The sequence below is a fragment of the Dermacentor andersoni genome, chromosome 8 (assembly GCF_023375885.2).
Source record: "Dermacentor andersoni chromosome 8, qqDerAnde1_hic_scaffold, whole genome shotgun sequence".
In the NCBI taxonomy this organism is placed as follows: Eukaryota; Metazoa; Arthropoda; class Arachnida; order Ixodida; family Ixodidae; genus Dermacentor; species Dermacentor andersoni.
The window spans coordinates 126,836,084-126,854,533 of NC_092821.1; the positions used below are offsets into that span (position 1 = coordinate 126,836,084).

The window sequence follows — 18,450 nt, forward strand, 5'->3', positions numbered from 1 at the left end:
AAGAGAATCCCTTCACGAAACTCTCAGGTGCCAATTCCCACAAATGAACATGACAGTTACTCCACATTTCAATAACCAAATGGCAAGAAAGGAAGCGTGAAGCCATTGAAGTGAGATCTAAGGAGAACAATGTTCACACCATCAGTTCTTTGTGTTATACGCACGGAAGAGATTATAAATGTCACAGGTACAGTGCTAAACAATTCAAACGCAATACTCAGACTGCATATTATTCGGCTCTTGTTGTGCGATCAGCGAGCTGTGGATGAGCGCTGGAGGACCAAATTCATTCACCATGCATCACAAACGCTCTGGTTCTCATCGCATGCCGCAATGCATCAGCTCGATTTCCCCAGCGCACACTGGTGGTGCAACAAGTGCCGGCAGCCCTGTGTTCCGAGCATTGTGTTTGCATCACTGAACACTGTACATTGACGGAAACAGAAGCGAGTGCAATTCTGCAGGGCATCATCTGTGGCAGCAAGTGCACAGCCTTACCTGCATCGACACGAAGTCGTGCTGGTACAGGTCGGCTCCCTGCATGGGCGGCTGGTGGAAGGAGTGCCCGCTGAAGTGCTGCTGCTGCAGGATGAGGCTGTCCCCGCTGCCCGCACGGTAGAAGTTGCCGCCCATCCGCGGAGGAGACTGCTGCCTGAACGTCCTCAGTTGAGGCGTGCTCGGGTCCGTGTCCGACCGCAGCGGCGGCACCGCGTTGGCATGCGGGGGCGCGATCTCGCACGGCGGCTGATTCACGCTTGGCACGGCCTGGTATGGGTGGCCCATCGGTACCGGAACTGCACGAGCACCACCGCAAATGCAACAGTTAGCGAAGGAAGTCTGGCCGCTTGGTACCTTGCCGAAGGCAAAGACACGTTAGCTGTTTCTTGAGAAATATAATGAATAGACAACTAATTACACTTCTTGTGCACATACTAATGTGCGATTAATTTTACTCCATTTGCAAAGCCATGCGTACAGCCATGTGTGCGTTCAGATAAGCCTTGTGTAAATTTCGGTGCAGTTCCACGTGTTTGGCCTTTGTTATCCGATAATGGTCATGGTCACCATCAGCCTTATGTGCCAGACAGACAAAGGCTTCGCTCAGCGATTTTGAAGGATCCGTGTCCTATGTCAGCCAAACCTATCCTATATATGTGAAAATTTCATAATCTTATCATGGTGTACAATCCTCTTCTGTCAAAACCTATTTTCCATCCCTCGGAATGATTAGCCACCAGTTCTATGTTTTACACATCCCATGACCTGCCCCAATCCACTTCTTCCTTTAAATTTCAAGTAGGATATCACCTGTCCACATTTGTTTTCAATCCATACTGTCACCTCTGCATATCTAAATGTTGTGCCTATTAACTTTCATTCTGTCAATTGATGTGTGTTTCTCAATTTCCTCTCAAGCCATTGTCCTACAAGAGCCCTACTACTATAGCATTGGAACATCGCAGACGACGGTGGCAGCACAACTTGTGAACCGAGTCAAACTACACAATTTTACTTGTCCTTAATTTAACTGTGATTCGTGCAATTCCTTAGTTCTATTTCTTGTCATTTCATTAACTCCTTTTTCTTGGCTCACTGCTGACAGAAGATCCTACTGCAGTTGATGGCAGTGAGGTCCCATTCTGTACCTTGTAAGCTTCGAATTTCGACTGACAAAATGAAATGACATGCTTGGGTAAAAGCGGGCTTGCAGTCAAGGCCCGTCAGCTCACCGTGTGAGCCGGGCCTGGCTGCCAGCAGCTGGCCCATGTCGACGCTCGAGTGCCGTGCGTCCCCATAATGCATCGCCTGCCGCGAACCGCTGTTGAGGTCGCGCACCTTCTTGATGGCTAGCATCAGCTTCTTCTGGTGACCTGCAGTGGGCAGCAGCAACGAGGCACGCGAAAATTGTACAACCCATTGTGCAATGGTACATTAAAAGAGCACATTATGCAAACGGGACTGCATTTTTCATTGGTTCTTACGCTTTCTACAACATGCATGAATGATCTTCACAAAGATCAGCTCCACATTACTTTAAGTAACTATTGCCACACAGCTAATGTATCATGCGTGAAATCAAATTTAACCTTTCTGTCACTTACTAACCGTCACAAGATAGCCCAACTCGGTCTGTTTCACAAAATATACAGCGACAATCATCTTCACTCCCTCCTGATAATTTCACCAGCATCTGTATCCCAGCGACTTACACATGTGTAGAACGTTTATATTCTCCAATGCAAAACTGTGAAACATTTGAAATCATTTTTACCGAAGACTTGCCGTAATGAAATAACCTCCTGAATAAAGTCATAAGCATCGTATTCATCAAGGTTTAGGGACACTATAATGAATATCCTTAGTTTTGAGTAAATATGTTATTATTCATGGTTTCCCATGGTTTTCTGATTGAACACTTTTGCTGAACTTTTGTTTATTCTGCAGTACCTCATTTCAACAGTCTGCACCTGGTACCGATTTGCATTGTGTGACTCGCTCACTTCCTCTCTGTAATGCTGAAAGGCCCTGAAGGTAAAATGAAATGAAATAGTGGGTCTCTCAAGGATACCTCTTGCAGATGATATGCTAAATTACTATGCCAAAACAAACAACACAGATGTTCACAGGAAGATTGAAACTCGGAGTGTTAAACAATGGTTGAACAAGGTGTCTGAGGCATCCCTTATCCACACACCATATAAAGGGACTCACAACTGGCCAAGGTGTTGTGAGACGTTGATGGAAATGTAATGACCATGATTTATAGTGATAAAATCCAACACGCTGTTCACGATTTAAGTAGAAATTATAATTTTAAATTGGCAAAGAAAGTCTCAAAAACCAGTAAGTAGCACAGCCTGGCGGTGAAATCTTGGTGCTCCGAATGTAGTATATGAGATCACTGTATGTGAGCCGGCAGTTATTAAGTACAGCATACATACTGCTTAATATTGCAGTTCGTATATTATTAGATGCTTGTGCTTTGTTCTGTGTGTATTATGAACTAAAGAAAGTCCATGATAAGAAGCCCGTCCCACAATACATGGCTGCGCACATGCTGCTGTATGTGTGCGAGTTTGCAAGTATCTAGAGTTGTGTGCTCACCCAGTGAGATACAAAATACCACCAACTAGTTGTGCATTAAATGGGTGCCAGCACTACAATATTAGCACACACGTGGCTACGGCAACATGCTGAACTGTGTATCACCTGTAAAAGAGTCACTTTGCTTTTGAGAACATAATGTGACTTAGCAAAAAAACACTCTTGACTGGTTAATGACCAAAGCATTTGGAAAGGAAACCATGGAAACACGTAGCTATTATTGGAGAAGTAATTTTTAACACTTCGGAAAACATCAATTGTAAGAACATTGGCCCGATAAACAAAGCAACTACGGCTGCACTTGTCATCTGCCTCCTACCAATGCCAGCGTATAATTGCTATTGCGCTCCCCTATCACTGTTTTCAGTGTGCTTCCAGCGAACAACTACAACCTCACTGCAGACAGAAAAATTGTGATAAAAAATAATAAACGGGACTTCTGTGTTACCACTTCGTGATTAGACTATCTGACTGGTAAGCTTCTTGCCAATCTCTTTAAAACCAAAACAACTAGTTCACAGGAAAGCATGAAAGCTACTTAATTGCCTATGCCTCCAAACAATATCTGACGTAACACATTATAAATGTGAAAGAAAAACATTCGAATCAGGAACAATGTGTGTAAGGTGGACACAATACATAAAAATGTAAGTTGAGGGTTAGGTTACGTATAAGAGAGTAAGTAAGGCTTTAGACCAATTCTGATTACACTCATAGCTCCCTCCTGCCTCATGTAGGTGCTGTGAAGCATTCTTACATACGTTACACTGATTCTAACTTTTATGCAAGGTAGGACAGCAGGATTCTGTTATAAATTTATTTTAATTTCGGCGCACATCTTTGCATCATTTCTTGCATTCCATTTCTTGTTTCTTTTTAGTGTGATTAGACATACGACACCCAAAAGGCTTCCGACAAGATAACACGAACAAGTGCAAACTCGAAGAATAACGTACAACTAAAAATAACTCTTGCGACTCTCAAGAGCCATAAAAACTGCCCTTCTGTGCCTGCTGATACATACCTAGCTTTTGAATGCCAATATCCTCAAGGTCTTCCCAGGTGAGATCAGCCACCCTGTCAACGGTGGCATAGCCCTGCTGACACAGCGAACCGTAGTACTGCTCAAGCCTCAGGAGTTTCAGCCACGTGAGAAGATTGTCCTGCACATGGTTATAATGCAGCAGAAAGCCACATATGTTAATGAGCAAATCATTGTAGAAATGTAGAGGAGCACATCATCTGCTGAAGGAACCATGACACAATCAAGCATTAAAGGGACTCTCACCAGGTCTGGCCATTTTCAGGTGACAAGGGCAGAGCATGCATTGCGTGATAACGATCGTGTCTGTAAAGTATTACACCGCTACGCGCTGTGGAAAGGTCTGAAATTTCACACCGATTGCCGTTTTCCCTTCTCCTCACGGCCGCCGCACTCCAAGCCATGGGATGACATACACATGCTAGTGCGCCTACGTACACGTGTTTGCATTGCGACGTCGCTCGTGGTGAGACGTGACTTCGAGAATTATTCAAGGCAACATCTGTTATTTGTGTAATATGTTGCTTGAATAAACTATTAAAAGCTTAGGGAAATAAAACACACAAACCGAATGTCTGCATATTTTTGTTTTACTCTGCACCGTAGCAAGAGAAATGTACTTCTGTTTCGTCTGCTTGTTCCCACGTCATGCAGTCGCACATGCGGACACTGAAACTATGTCATTTTTCCCCGCGTTCCAGCGCAAAATCATGCTCTGTGATCTGCTTGTGTCTGCCTCAGTATTCATGTAGCACTGACTTATACCACTAGTCAGGTGTCCTCGTGCACAGCATGCAAAGTTGTGCGCTGCGTGAAACGAGACAATCGCAACAGGTCGCGCGCGGTGCTGTCAGTGGAATTGCGCCGTGCCGAAAAAAAGCGAGGAGGAAAAAAATCAAGGCAGGGCCCGTGACGTATGCGTCACCCAATCCTCGAGGTCTGGTATGGGAGAACACAGGGAAAAAATTTCGTTTGCGGAGGCTAGACGGGGCAAGTGGAGACAGTGTCTTGCTTGGCAGTGGAGCTCGCCTCGTGAAATCATGGGTTCGCGGCACCTAAATATTCATATCTCGACTATTAATGAACCGATTTTTTAAGTGTTTGTGGCAGAACGCTCCCTATAGGACACGTAACAACTTCCAGCATATAACCTAAATTTGCTATGGGGCTTGGTGAGGGGCCCTTTAAGGCTGCATACTGATAGACTACGAAGGCACGTACCGGTTTGTAGTCTGGAATCCCATCCGAAATATTGAGGTTGCTGATCTCCGACTTGAGCTTCCGCCGATGCGCTGGCTTTGTGATGCCAATGGCTGTCAGGTCCTGCATTACAAAGTAGCGCATGTCACAAGTGTAAAAAAGGCAATGTAAAGTGGTAAATTATACAGGGTGTTTCATGTAACCTGAATCGTATGCATATTTACCGGGCACTTGCCCCCTCCGCCCGCCTGGTAGATGCGCCTATGGTTCAAGTTATGTGAAAAACCCTGTATAAACAACCAATACACTGGCAGTCACGTTCGTACCTCTGGGGTCATCCGTGATATGGTAGGCATGTCGTAGCCTGCCTGCAGGAACAGGTGCGTGTACTCTTCGAAGTGAAGGTTCTTCAGCCACGTCGTAAGCACCTCAGTGTCCTGCAAGTGCAAAAAGTAAGTCTTAAAATACTGCCAACCTGAGGTAAGAAATCACGCATCGAATTAGTCCCAGGAGCCACTTAACTACTGTGGTACGACCTGGCTTTGGGATTTAAGAAAGGACTATTGTGAAAATTATATACACTGTAGCTATATTGCAGAAGTGATCATCACACATGGAACCACTTTTGACAGTCTGCTGCTGGCTCTTTTTACTATACACTGCATGCTACAGTAACACTGGCACATGATGTGAATCTAGTGAACATCAACACACCAAGACCTGTGGTGATTTAATCCTTTAACCCCCAAATTACTTCTTGAAGAAAGTACCAAACTTCCCTCATTTTTTTAGCAGTCATAATTTTTTCTGTCATTCTGGCTCTGCAAATATATTACTTGATTGGTTTCTGGTTAAAATTATTACAAAAAATAAAAGCGAAACAACAGCTGCTCTTGAGGGCAGCTTTCCTTCAATTCCAACCGTAATTCGTCTTTGGCAGTCGGAGCAGCACAACATCGAGCTGAACGAGAATGACTCGTCATTGACGATATTGGTACAACCTCCCACGACGAGTACAGCTTGGCATTGGAGATTAAAGGGTTAGAACATCGTTGACATGAGCAAGCTGCTTCTGCACATGAAGTGTTTCCACATCATGGGTATTTTTGTGAGGCAGCATTAGCTGACATGCTATGCTACCAGTTTAGCACTGTGTATGTGTTATGTGTAGTCTCCAGCAGCTCACTGTCCCGAATGCTGCTGTACGTCGAACGCTCTCAAAAAAGACAAATTTAACATGCCGAAATCTGGGCACCAAGTTCCCTTGCACACCGCAGCTTCTTGGAACGAGTTATGCAGCGCCACCTTAGGATCGATTGCAAGAACTAATACGGTTCAACGCGCGCGCACACAGCGGTGAGGCGTGCTTCACCTGAGCCGTATATGCGCTCAATAAACTTCGGCCCGAGGGCACGAGTCACGTCGAGCGGAAGCGCGCACCTGTGATCTTTCATCCGGCGTCGGTGCAGTATAAATCGAGCCGATCGCATTCCGACACACAAACGCACACACAACGCCTCGCATAGCATGCCACACGCGCCAGCGCACTCTTCCAGAAAGCCTCCGCCCACGGCCCCCTATTTTTTGAAGAGCCTTCAAAGGAGACACGTATCCAGTTCTCGCTCGTGTCTGTCAGTTCGCGCTTCGGCGCGCGGCACGTATTCCCCCGCGGGGCGGTTAGTACGTGTGCACGCGCACACGAATTCTCGCAAACGGCACGCGGAACTTTCTATTTCGGGACGCGGAAGCTGCGAGGGAGGCAGTCAGCCGCGTAGTCTTAGGACGGGAAAGGGGTGGGAGAAAGGAGCGTGGATAGTCCGACGGGAGTCCCGCCTTGCTCCCGTTAGGGAAAAAGGAGCGAAGCACGGGGGATGACGCGCCGCCTAGATCCTGGACGAGTAAAGACCAGGGTACAGTTGGGTAAAGCGCATGGAATAGTGCATCCCGGATGGGGAAAAGGTGGGGGAAACCGGGAGCGTGGGGAACGGAGAACTACACACACATCCTGCCCGCGAGCGAGCGCGCAAATCCCCCGAAGACGTACCACGCGTACATATTTGCTCCGCGGGAGTAAAAGAAAGGCGCCGAGGAGTCGGCAGCACGCGTCGCCGCGCCGTGACTCATCGACGCGCAGTACCGCCTAGAGGGAAAAAGACGACAGCAGGATAAAAAAGGGGGGAGGGGGGGAGGGGAAAGAAGAAGGTCGGCGACAGTTTCGACGCTGCAGCTCCACGCTTCGAAACAGGATGCGGCGCGCGGGGAACACAGCTTGGCGAACGAAAGGCGAACGCAAGAGCCGGCGCTTTTTGGGGAGGAGGCTCAAAGTAAAGCTGCAGCAGACGTCTTCCCTTCTTTTCCTCGTGGAAGAAATAGGGCGAGATGCGATTGGGGGAAAGAAAAAGAAAAAGCGACAGTGGCGGCTGTCCCTTCACTACCGCTTAAGGGGAAGCTGCAAGGCACTCTCCCCTTTTTCCTACTTATTTGTCGCTACGGCAAACAAGCGGGACAGAGGGCATAAAGTGTCCCGCCTCCGAAGAACAAAAAGAAGGCAGCAGGGTTAAGCTAGGAAATGAAACGGTGCTGGAGAAAACAAAACGGGAAGAAACGCAACTATATCCAAACAGTTAAGTATACATGCCCCGAACGCCAAGAAACAATTTCGATTCAGCGAAGGAGCCGCCATGCAAAAGGCGAGGGTAGCACCCTCTCGAGAAAGTAAGTGTACGTACACTGCACGAAACGCGCGAAGGAACTAACGGTACACCATAGAGCCGCGGCGGCAGCGCGGAATGGGCGGCAGAAACGGGAGAAGAGCGCCAGCAAGAAAACGGGGAGGCAAAGGCACAGTCTCCCTTCCCTCGCTTTCCCCATCAAGGCGGCGCAGCTTTAGGGGAAAAAGGGATTCTGGCTGCCCGAGCACGTCGTCCCGTCGCCTCCGGCCTCGAGTGCCTCTCCGGCGCTGCCTGCTACACCACCCACACCGTGCGGCGCTCTCCCAATCGTGTTCGAGCACTTTTCGTTTCTCCCCCCTGTGTGTGGGCTTTCCGGCAAACCCCCCGGGGAGGAAAGAAAGGCGGGAAAAGGCGCAATACGTGTTCGCCAGGTGTTTCGGGGAACGCCGACGGAGACGCTGCGCCATGGAGCGGCGGTACACGTTCGGTTTCCCTGCTGGTGACGTCACGTACGACGTACGTGAAGTCACCGCTGGGAATGAAGGCCGCCACGATAATGGGTTTTACCTGCACCGTTTTTGGAACACGGTGGCTGACGAGCTGTAGCTTTCGAAACATCGTGCCTCGGCTGGCCCCGGAGTGGCGATAAAAACGTAACGTGATTTATAGTTTCGATTACATTCATAGTGTCGATTAAAACCTCCATGTGTCGTGACTTTTCATCTTGCTCAATGTTCACAGTGTGCTTTATTTTATCTATGCGCGCACATTTGTTTCTTTCTGTTGCTGCTTGCGATGATATACGTATGTATGTCGATTTGCTTCTCTTCATCGTTCTGTGTTAATACTGTTATTGTTTTTTTATGTCTATAAGGACAATTTAGATTGTAAAACGATTACCTGATATTAAGAATTGCATATTGCTCCTGTTTTCCTATTTGTATCATGCATGTGTGCCGCACTGTATCTCGGAGCACAAGCCTCCGTCAGGGTGTATAACCTTTTGCTCTTGCTTCGATTTCTGTTGATGTACAGATGAAAAAATAATCAAATCAAAATAAATATGAAGCGTAGAAAACACGGTCACGAGAGGAAAAAAAAAGAACACGAACGCCGTATTGGCGATCTGGCTACGCGAAAGTCATTCACCATCGCATTTGCGAATATCCTCTAGCCCGTAATTAAAGCTTTGTCTCGCGAAGAACCAGCACATATCCTCACTCATGTTGTTGCGCCATGTACAAGCGCACACTAACGCGGACAAGACGGTCACTGAATGGGAACGAAGACGCAAACTGACACGAAGTGCAAACAACCAGCCCAATGAACGTACACCAACTAGCCCGATTCATCGCTCTGTTAACCGTATACACATATGTCTGACGAATTACTGTGGCACAGGCCGGGAATAATTAAGAATGTCGCGGTAGAACTGAAGACGTGAAAAATCAAGCCTGCTATTAAAAAGGTGTTTACGGTATTTTTGGTTACTCCATGTACAGGCTTTCTTTCCAGCAAGTCCGCTGACAAATAAGAGAAAGCCAGGAAAGGAAAGCAATACTGGGTTTCACTAGTTGGCGCTAACGGAGCGCCAACTATCGAACGGCGGTGCATATGGGTACGACGCGAAATCGTACGTGACGCCATTACCGAATGATAGGTTTATGAGTGCGTGTGTGCCTTAACGCACCAAAGTACCGCACGAGCTTTGAGGGTAGCCACACGGCATGGAGTGTTCTGGATTAATATTGACCATGTGAGGTTCTTTAACGTCCACAGCAAGCACGCAACACGAGTGATTTTGCATTCCGCCTCCATTGGAATGCAGCCATCGAGGTCACGTTTTCAGCAGTCAAACGCCATAGCCACTGAGCTACCGCGGCGAGTCCGACGTCAATAACACTGCGAAATACGAAGCGAAGGCCCCACCGGCCTCGCCTTAACGCAAAATAAGCTGAAAGTAACAGCGAAAGCAGCGCACAATGAACTCGCGCCTAACAAATTTTGTTCTATATCACTCTCTCATGTAGGCAGATACACTGCCCATACCTGTAGTGTCGCGTAGGTGCTCTCAGCGTAGGCCAATTAAGACAGTCTTCAAGAGATGTGGCACTACTACTAACTGTGTACATTCAGCTCTCGTTTATTCAACCTCGGTTAATTCGACTTTTCGTTTAATTCGAACGCACGGATAAGCCCATGTGAGAAACCAAACATTTGCTATGGAACAAAACTCGTTTAGTTCGACCCCACTGGAGCCCCCCATGCGCCGCACCGGCTAAAGCTGGAAGACAAGAAATTCAGCAGACGGCGCTACTGTTTCCCTAGGCGTGAAACTGCATTACTTTTTTTTTTTACTTTTTCTTTCAGTGCAATGTTCATGCAGCACTTAAACACGGCGCTCTTCGTCAAATGCCGGCTGCGTTGAGCTTCCAAGAGCAAGACGCACAATGACATTATGAACTACTTCGACCAATAAAAAAAAATATTCGAATTGGTTCATTTTGCCGGCATTTGTTAATTCGACCTTCCGGATATTTCGATCAAGTATTCCGATCTCGTATATGCATGTGACGCATTGAAATAAAGGAACTATACCCACGTGGCATGGGTTGAGCTCCCTTCGAGTCTATAGTCCGTCTGTCCAGCGACACCACGACACCGAGAACACTGGATGTATCGAACTCGACGCGTGTACCACTGCCGCCGAAGCTATGCATAATTGATCGCTTAAGAGGAAGCTTTAGCTCGGGCGCTCTCATCTAAACACATGTAAAAGGAGAATTCGCTTTTTTTTTCGGCAACCAGAGCACCAAATTTCACAAGGTTTGTTGCATTTAAAAGAAAAACTTAAAATCTTGTGACTGTTGGTTTCAAATTTTCGATTTTCATCGTCTATTTTTTTTATTAAAATTGGCAAAAATCGAACATTTTCAGAAAACGAAACTATCAAGTTTACAACTCTGTACCTCAGTAAGCGAAAATATCATAATTCTGTTAAATGCATCTGATAGTACATCTAAAGCGGACAAAATTGATATGTTACGCATGAATCTAAAAAAATTGAGTAATATGGAAATACACCTTTTGCAGAACCCTTGTACACAACGTGACAAATTTACGTAAGATATAAAATGACATATCGAATTTGTCCGCTTTGAATGATCTAATGGATGCCGTTTACAGAACGGCGATATTTGTTTTTGATGCGGAACTATTAATTTGTAAACCTCGTGCGTCTATATTTTTCAATCTTTCTAATTTTTGAAAATCTTTTTCATAAAATTCAGGCCCTAAATTGAAATTACGCTTCCAACAGTCACTAGAATTTAGCTTTCTCTCTCAAATACAGCAAATTTCATTAAAATCAGCCCAGGGTGTATCTCAGAAAAGCGTTTTTGCGTTTTATTTGTATTTGAATAGGACGCGTCGGAGTTGAGCCCGAGCTAAAGCTTCCTCTTAAGTATAAACCCCATGCTATCTTGCGACGCGATGGAGATGGCTGTCGCGTTCGCTTCGTCGCCTACAAGTCGCACTCCATGCGAGCGATGACTTCGAGCGACGTCTCCCCAGTGTCGCCGGTATGAGGGCAGCAATATAGGCGCCGAAACTAGCGTGACGCGTGCTTTATTAAGTTAAGTTGACGTGTTTTACTGTAAAAAGCAGCATAAAATATTTCTGATGGTCTTGCAGTAGGTTCTTATTCTTGCACATATAAAAATTCAATCGTTTGCTCGTTCCGTGCGACAATCGGAAGTACTTGAGTTATGTACGTCCAGTTCCGGCTTCGCGCTATTGGCTAGACGCTCATAGCACTTCTGGGCGACGAGCGACAAATTCTAGATTTGCAGAACCGAGCGATCGCGCGACAAGACCGAGCGCTCTGTTCAAGCGACGGGCCCGATCCGTCGCTCGTCACGCTCGTGGGGTTTATTTAGCCTTTGTGGCTCTCTCGCTTTTGACACTGACGATAAATAGCGTCAGCGTGGGTCGCAGTCCGAGCAAAGGAAACCTCGCTACTCGACAAGCAATTTGTCAGCGCCTGTCTCATCACTTTATTGAGGCGGTAACCCTGAAGGTATATATGCTGAAAGGTGCCTTCCGCCTTAAGAGGCGACAATTGGCGCCACCGTTCTGGTACTGCGATATTGACGTTTTTATTTAGTGGCACTGCAGCAAACTACGCGCACGAGAATTTTTATTTTTTTTCGGATGGAACAGACAAGTAGCAGATCAAAACGTCGAAATAAAGTGGACCCACTGCGAAGCGTTGCTTCTGTGCGAGATTTCAGCGCGAATGAGCCAGTGGTTGGAGCCAGCGAATGAGCCAGATGGAAGAGCACTCGGTATATTCTTTTTTAGGAAAGGCGCGTAGCAGAACACTGTTTAGCACGTGAACGGTTTACCACAGCGACACCCGGATGCCGGCACCAACGTTGAACAGTCTATTGTACGCGCCAAGTACGTGCGCTGGTGGATCACGCCAGACGGCCGCAAATCCCGGCCTGTTCCTTTTTTTTTTTTTTCCTTATCCCTGTCAGCGGCACGACAGTCAGCTAGCTATGCATGCCCGTTTCTGTAAACGCACGCAGCTACACACCAATCCCGGCCCATTCGCTCAAATCCCGCACCGCCTAAACTCCCGGCCCAAGCGCCGGCCGACGGCAAGTCGGTAAGTCCCCGTAGAGCGATCTCGCGACGCGCGATATGTTTCTGCGTACACTACGTAAAACAACAACACCCGAGTGTCCACGCGCGCTACGCCCCGTCGTCGCTTTGCACCGTCACTACACTCCGCGAGCATTGTTGTATACGCCCGCAGAAAAGAACCGCCGCCATACATTTGCCGCACGCGTCGTACTACTGCACGCCTGGGAAAACGTGCCGCGAGAGAACAAACCGCGCGGCGCCCAGCAGCGTTCATCGCCGCTGTTCCGACCGAGCGGGCGTGTTTTGTTTCGCCGCGAGAATCGCTCGCGAGTCGCCGCGCACTGCGCGGTCCTTATTGATATTTATGCCCCCTCCCGTCGTCGAGGGAGGGAAGCGCAGCTCGCGCGGCTCTAGAGCTAGCTGACCGGCCCGCCCTGGGGCTCGAGGCACGACCGCCGCCAGCCTCCGCGAATCGCCGAAGAAGCAGATCGCGAAGAAGCGGAAGTCTCCGCAAACTCGCCGAGACACGCATTGCGTGCCCGCCGAAACAAACGGCGCGCTAAAAATACGCGCTTCTTGGATTGTGATTTGACTGCAGTATATATACAGCTACTAGCGACGGAGGCTCCAGAGAAACACGCTTTTGAGAGACGGAATACTGGAGACACTTTCTACAAATGAACCGTTATTATTCCGCACTGTGATGAGGTGCGAGAATGAAGTGGCTCTTACTGCGTCATTAATGCATGGTTGATTATGTTCTTGGTATTTTGTTTCATTTTCCCTCTACTTTTCCAGTGTCTAGGCGGAGAAATATCAGGCACCATCCGGCAAAGACGAGCTCACCCGCACAGAGGACATCACTCACTCACTCACTCACTCACTCACTCACTCACTCACTCACTCACTCACTCACTCACTCACTCACTCACTCATTGAATTGACTTGAGCATTATAGTGATCGAGAGGTCGCATTAATACTTTGTTTTCCTGCATCGCCTAATTCCATCTAATTCGCGCAATAAATTTTCAATTACTTCCCGTGACGAAATAAAGGAGTGCGCACACTAAATAATTATCACCTGCGTGATCATAACGAACACTACGCGCGCCGTACCGGTGACGTAGAAGTCTGGCGAGTTGCTGATAAACATAGGCAAAGTAGACGAGATGACACGCGTAGGACAATTGCGCAAATTCGGTGCCGACAAATTTGCGATCGAAGACTTCGAGGAAGCGTTGTGCTTAGTGTTGCGCGTTCGTGCGGGCACGCAGATAAGAGCCCGACAATGAGAGTTATTCTTAGGCGCGCAAACAGTTGCACACAAGCAGGCTCGGCACTTCACAAGCGCGTTAGCTTGACATCACTATACGCGCGAAAAGTGAGAGAACACTGTCACCATTGACAGTCCCGAATAAAAGTCTACAGGTAACGATCGCTTCGTCGTGGTATACCCCGGCACACTATCTAGTAACTGAAACCGAAAAAAAGCACAGGATAACCGCAGTGACCTCAGGTCGACTCCGAAATTCGGCAACCCTCACAAACATCCTCGACGCGCTTAAAAAAAGAGGCGCACAGCCGGATGTAGCGTGAAGAAAATAAAACTGAGCTTGTGGAGGCGAGGCGCGTGGGGCAATGCTCGGAGCGCTCGCTGCAAATTAGATATCGCGAGAGAAACCGCGAGCCGAGGCAGCGACTGCAGACAAGCGGCTGAATCAATGGGCGAATCGGACTTATTTGATTTAACAAGTCGATCGAGCGATTCCTCTTACGCGCAGGTTCCCTCCTCACTGCACCGAACTTCTCGGTCGGCTTTTGCACGGCCGCTGTCACGGAGGACAAACGGCGTTGAAGGCGGCCCGTAGCAACTCGGAACTGCGTAACTGAGCGGCCGAACCACTTCCGGCGAAAACAACTCGAGCGGTAGCGGCGGCGGCCGTTGCCTCGTCGGCACGATCGCTCGTCGGTCGACGATGCCCGGCGAAAGGAAAGCTGAATTGTGAATAAAACCGCTACAGACACGGCACGGGAGGGAGACAACAAAGGGCAGTATGCGTTGTCGCCCTGTGTTGTCGTCTACATCCGTCCTGAGTCTGTAGCGGTTCTATTCACAATGTCTCACCAACTGGCCCACACGTTTATCTTGCTAAAGAGAAAGCTGAATGGTCGGTAGCCTCGTGACACGCCAAGAGCAATTAAGGCGCGTTCTACACAAGCTGCACGTTTTTATACCGGGGCGGTGGCGGAAAAGGCTAGCGAAAAGACCGAAGTGAGGAAAAAAGGGGGCGGAAGGCGAGAAATATGAGAGCACTGACTCGCCGATTATATTTAACATTTCTCAATTTTGTTTTAATGTGCAAATGTAATCGTGAAATAGAAAGCGGCGTTTCGAGATGAGCGCCTCCAAGATGCGGCACGAATACACGACGACACCGACTGATTCTGCAATCGAGGTTGTGCCGGTAAAGACGCGTTCGGTAACACAAGAAGTTTAGAGTCGCGCTTACATACCAGTACTTCAAGGTACTATTATAAACGGGAGTCAAAGACTGAACGCTAGCACGGCGAGAATGACTATAGGATCCACTGTTGCGCTTAGAGCTTCACCTACACTCGCCATAGTGGTTAAATTCAGGCTCCCAAATATCTACTCGGGAAAACACCATGCTTATATAGAAACCGGATAGTGTGCGATTACAAATCTCACTTCCATGTAATTACGCGTATAGGGTGATTACGGCTGATAGGCGTAACGTTACGTGTATCAGCTAGGTTTATTTCTTAAAGCGAAGATTTCTTTGTCTTGTCGGCCCACTTCGCGTGGGCAGCTGTCCGGCCGAGTAAACTGCAGGCTGGCTCCACAATACGCTGTAATCAAAAGCTGGTTACTTCGTGGACAGATTCTGATACCAGTACCTGAAGTGTGTCCTAGCTCGCGAGGGTTTCAATGCGGTTTGTAACGCGGGCCGATTTCGGTGGCATTGCAACGTCCCAAAGCTCGCGTTCCTCGCAGGATTAAAGGGACACTAAAGCAAAATAATACGTTGAGCTAGACTGATATATTTTGTCTCGAAGTCTATCATTGTTTCCTGTGTACCAATGTACGACTTTGTTGCGTAGAAGATTGCCACCGAAGGTCCCGCTGCTGCTCCTGAATTTGAACAGCCCGGGAACGGCTGAATTGACGTAATATCCACGTGATCTCCCTCTCTGCCGCTCTGTCAGACTGCGCTGACGTCACGCGAGAGGTATCGTTCACAGCGGGCGACCTGGGAGGGGGTAAGCCCTCGCACCCCCAAAGAATGTGATTCCTGCCAGCTCCCTCACAACAGACGTGGGAAGAGCTGCTGAGAACGCCGGAAGAAAAAGTACAAAAAGCCCTCGTTGCCTGGGCCGAAAGGGTCGCTCCTCGTCAGGGGCCATTCTAGGACTCGGGCCTGCCAGATCACAACTGAGCAGAGTCTCAATAAAGCTGTTACCACCACCACCACCACCACCAGCGGGCGGAGCCACTCCGATTTTCGTCATTTTCTCGCTTACGAAAAGGTCTGTTCTCGCTAAGAATTACGAATTCGATATTACAGACGCCTAATCTTCCGACATTTATCTGAATTTGAAATTTCCGTTTAGTGTCGCTTTAACCAACAGAGCTCCACTACTAACCAATACGTTTACCTGCAGCAGCATATCTCAAGCAAGTCTACCGAGAAGCCATCGCTTGACTTTGACAATCACGTGTATACCATCTTATGGCTTTTGATCAATTTGTTGTTATTCAAACCGTTTCTGTTCGCGTTTCAACACATGCCGACGGTGCGCGGCATCCCACAGGCCACACAACTGCGTGTTCGTTTTGAGGGAAAGCGATCTACTTAAACGTGCGCGGAATATATGTAAAGGATGGTTAACTAAACTAAAGCAGTAATTCCGCGAAGCGCCGCGCGCAAGGAAGCTGCGACATCCTATGCGCGCGCCTTTGCCGAGTGTTTCAGATCACGGCGACATTCGCGAGACAACGCTGTTTGGACGCCACCAATAAGCAAACATTGCTTCGCCCGAAGCTTAACGTGCAAGTTAGCGAAGCGGCGACAACGCGACACCGAGCATTATATATAGTTGCAGCCGGAGCATCCCTTCCAACTTGCAGTCGGAGCGATACCAGCAAGCCTGTTTATTACGTAAATGTATTTTTTTTTCAACAAGAACGAAAAGAAAGAAAGAAAGAAAGCCTACGCTACCACGATAAAGTTGCCCGTACAACGGTGCTCCGACTGCAGGCTAAACGAGGACGTGCCCGAGCGCAGCTATACCCTAACGTGACTTGCAAAATCCGCGAGAGGCACCCGTTCAGACACGCGCATATAACCGCGCACAATTTGCTTCCCGCGAGTTAATTAGGCATGTCGTTCCCGGAATGTGTGGGGAGGAGAGCCCTGCGCGACCACAAGTACATATGGGGAAAGTGGGCCGAGCGCGACTCGTAATTATTCATGCGAGATGCACTGCTGGCCCGGACCACACGCTTACAGCCACTGTAAGAAAAACGTGCATACTGGTCTCACGCTGCATGCGTAACTTCAGCGCAGGGAATTTGTCGACCTTTAGATATTTGTGTTCAGAAACGTCGCCATACGAGACTATGGGCATGGGAATCGGGATACCACAACAGCAATATACGCACGCGCTGCGTGCATCGTCAAGTTGGTTCTGAGTTAGTTTAGGGACCAGGTCAAAATGTTCGCACGAGGAAACGAGCTGAAGGCAGACTTTTAACAAGAAGCCGGGAATGTTAGCTAAGATGACGGTCTGGCAGCACGCTAACAAATATTGCAAAAAAAAATAATAAATACGATACGCGCGGTCGTATCGCCCGAACAGCACATACACCAACGCACACGCAGACTAACGTAATTCAAGCTGCAACACAGATGAGGCGCACGGCAGCACAAAGAGTTTCCTGGAAAAAAAAAATATACCGCCTCTGCGAGCACGCCGGTTCCGTCAGCAGCATGGGAGTGACGGGCAGCACATATACTTCTGCCTTAACTTCGTCCTTCAAACGGCTTTCTACATTTGCAAATTGATCATTTTCAACAAAATATTACGACATAAATGTGACTATACGAAAACGATTATGCGTGTGAGCAAAGATATTCACACACACACACACACACACACACACACACACACACACACACACACACACACACACACACACACACACACACACACACACACACACACACACACACACACACATCATGAATAGGCATATATTCCTAAACGCCTTCATGCGTTTAGGGAAAACACGGGGAAGGGTGGTCCTGTCTTTGTCAAAGGCCTTTGACAAAGACAGGACCACCTATCGAAACGTAGGCCAGCCTTTCTGAGGCACCTTATCCCCGTTTGTAACTTTCATACCACAATGCGATATAATCCATCTGTCGGCCCGCTTCCCGATTTTTGGATTTCAATCATTCATACGGTATAGCAGAACGATCTCGGCGTCGTTAGATGCGGGACCTTTTCCTGAGCCTCCTTCGAGTTCAACAGACCGCATCGAATCGCGCCACAGCTAATCAAGGAACGCAGAAGCAGTTCTACTCCGTTCCCGAGGCGCGGCACGTACAAACGAGTTGGCGTCCCCCACCTTGTCCGAGCTATTCACTGCTTGACTCTACCCGAAAGTGTAGCGGGAGCCTGGCACGGTTCCAGGTAACGCAGGGCCCGAGCAAAGCTGCTTTGTAGCACTGAAACATCGCCCCCTTCCGCCTATT

General features: G+C 48.1%; 1 protein-coding gene across 1 annotated transcript in view; it reads right to left on the reverse strand.

Moving 5' to 3' along the window:
* The window catches only part of LOC126525578 (caskin-2-like), a 342,542-nt gene that overhangs the window by 15,550 nt on the left and 308,542 nt on the right, over positions 1-18,450 (reverse strand). The window contains exons 16-20 of the mRNA XM_050173505.3: positions 5,674-5,784; positions 5,369-5,470; positions 4,130-4,268; positions 1,731-1,871; positions 499-794 (exon numbers count right to left, since the gene is read on the reverse strand). Of these exons, the coding sequence (XP_050029462.1) occupies positions 499-794; positions 1,731-1,871; positions 4,130-4,268; positions 5,369-5,470; positions 5,674-5,784 (789 nt within the window). The remainder of the gene's footprint in view (positions 1-498; positions 795-1,730; positions 1,872-4,129; positions 4,269-5,368; positions 5,471-5,673; positions 5,785-18,450) is intronic.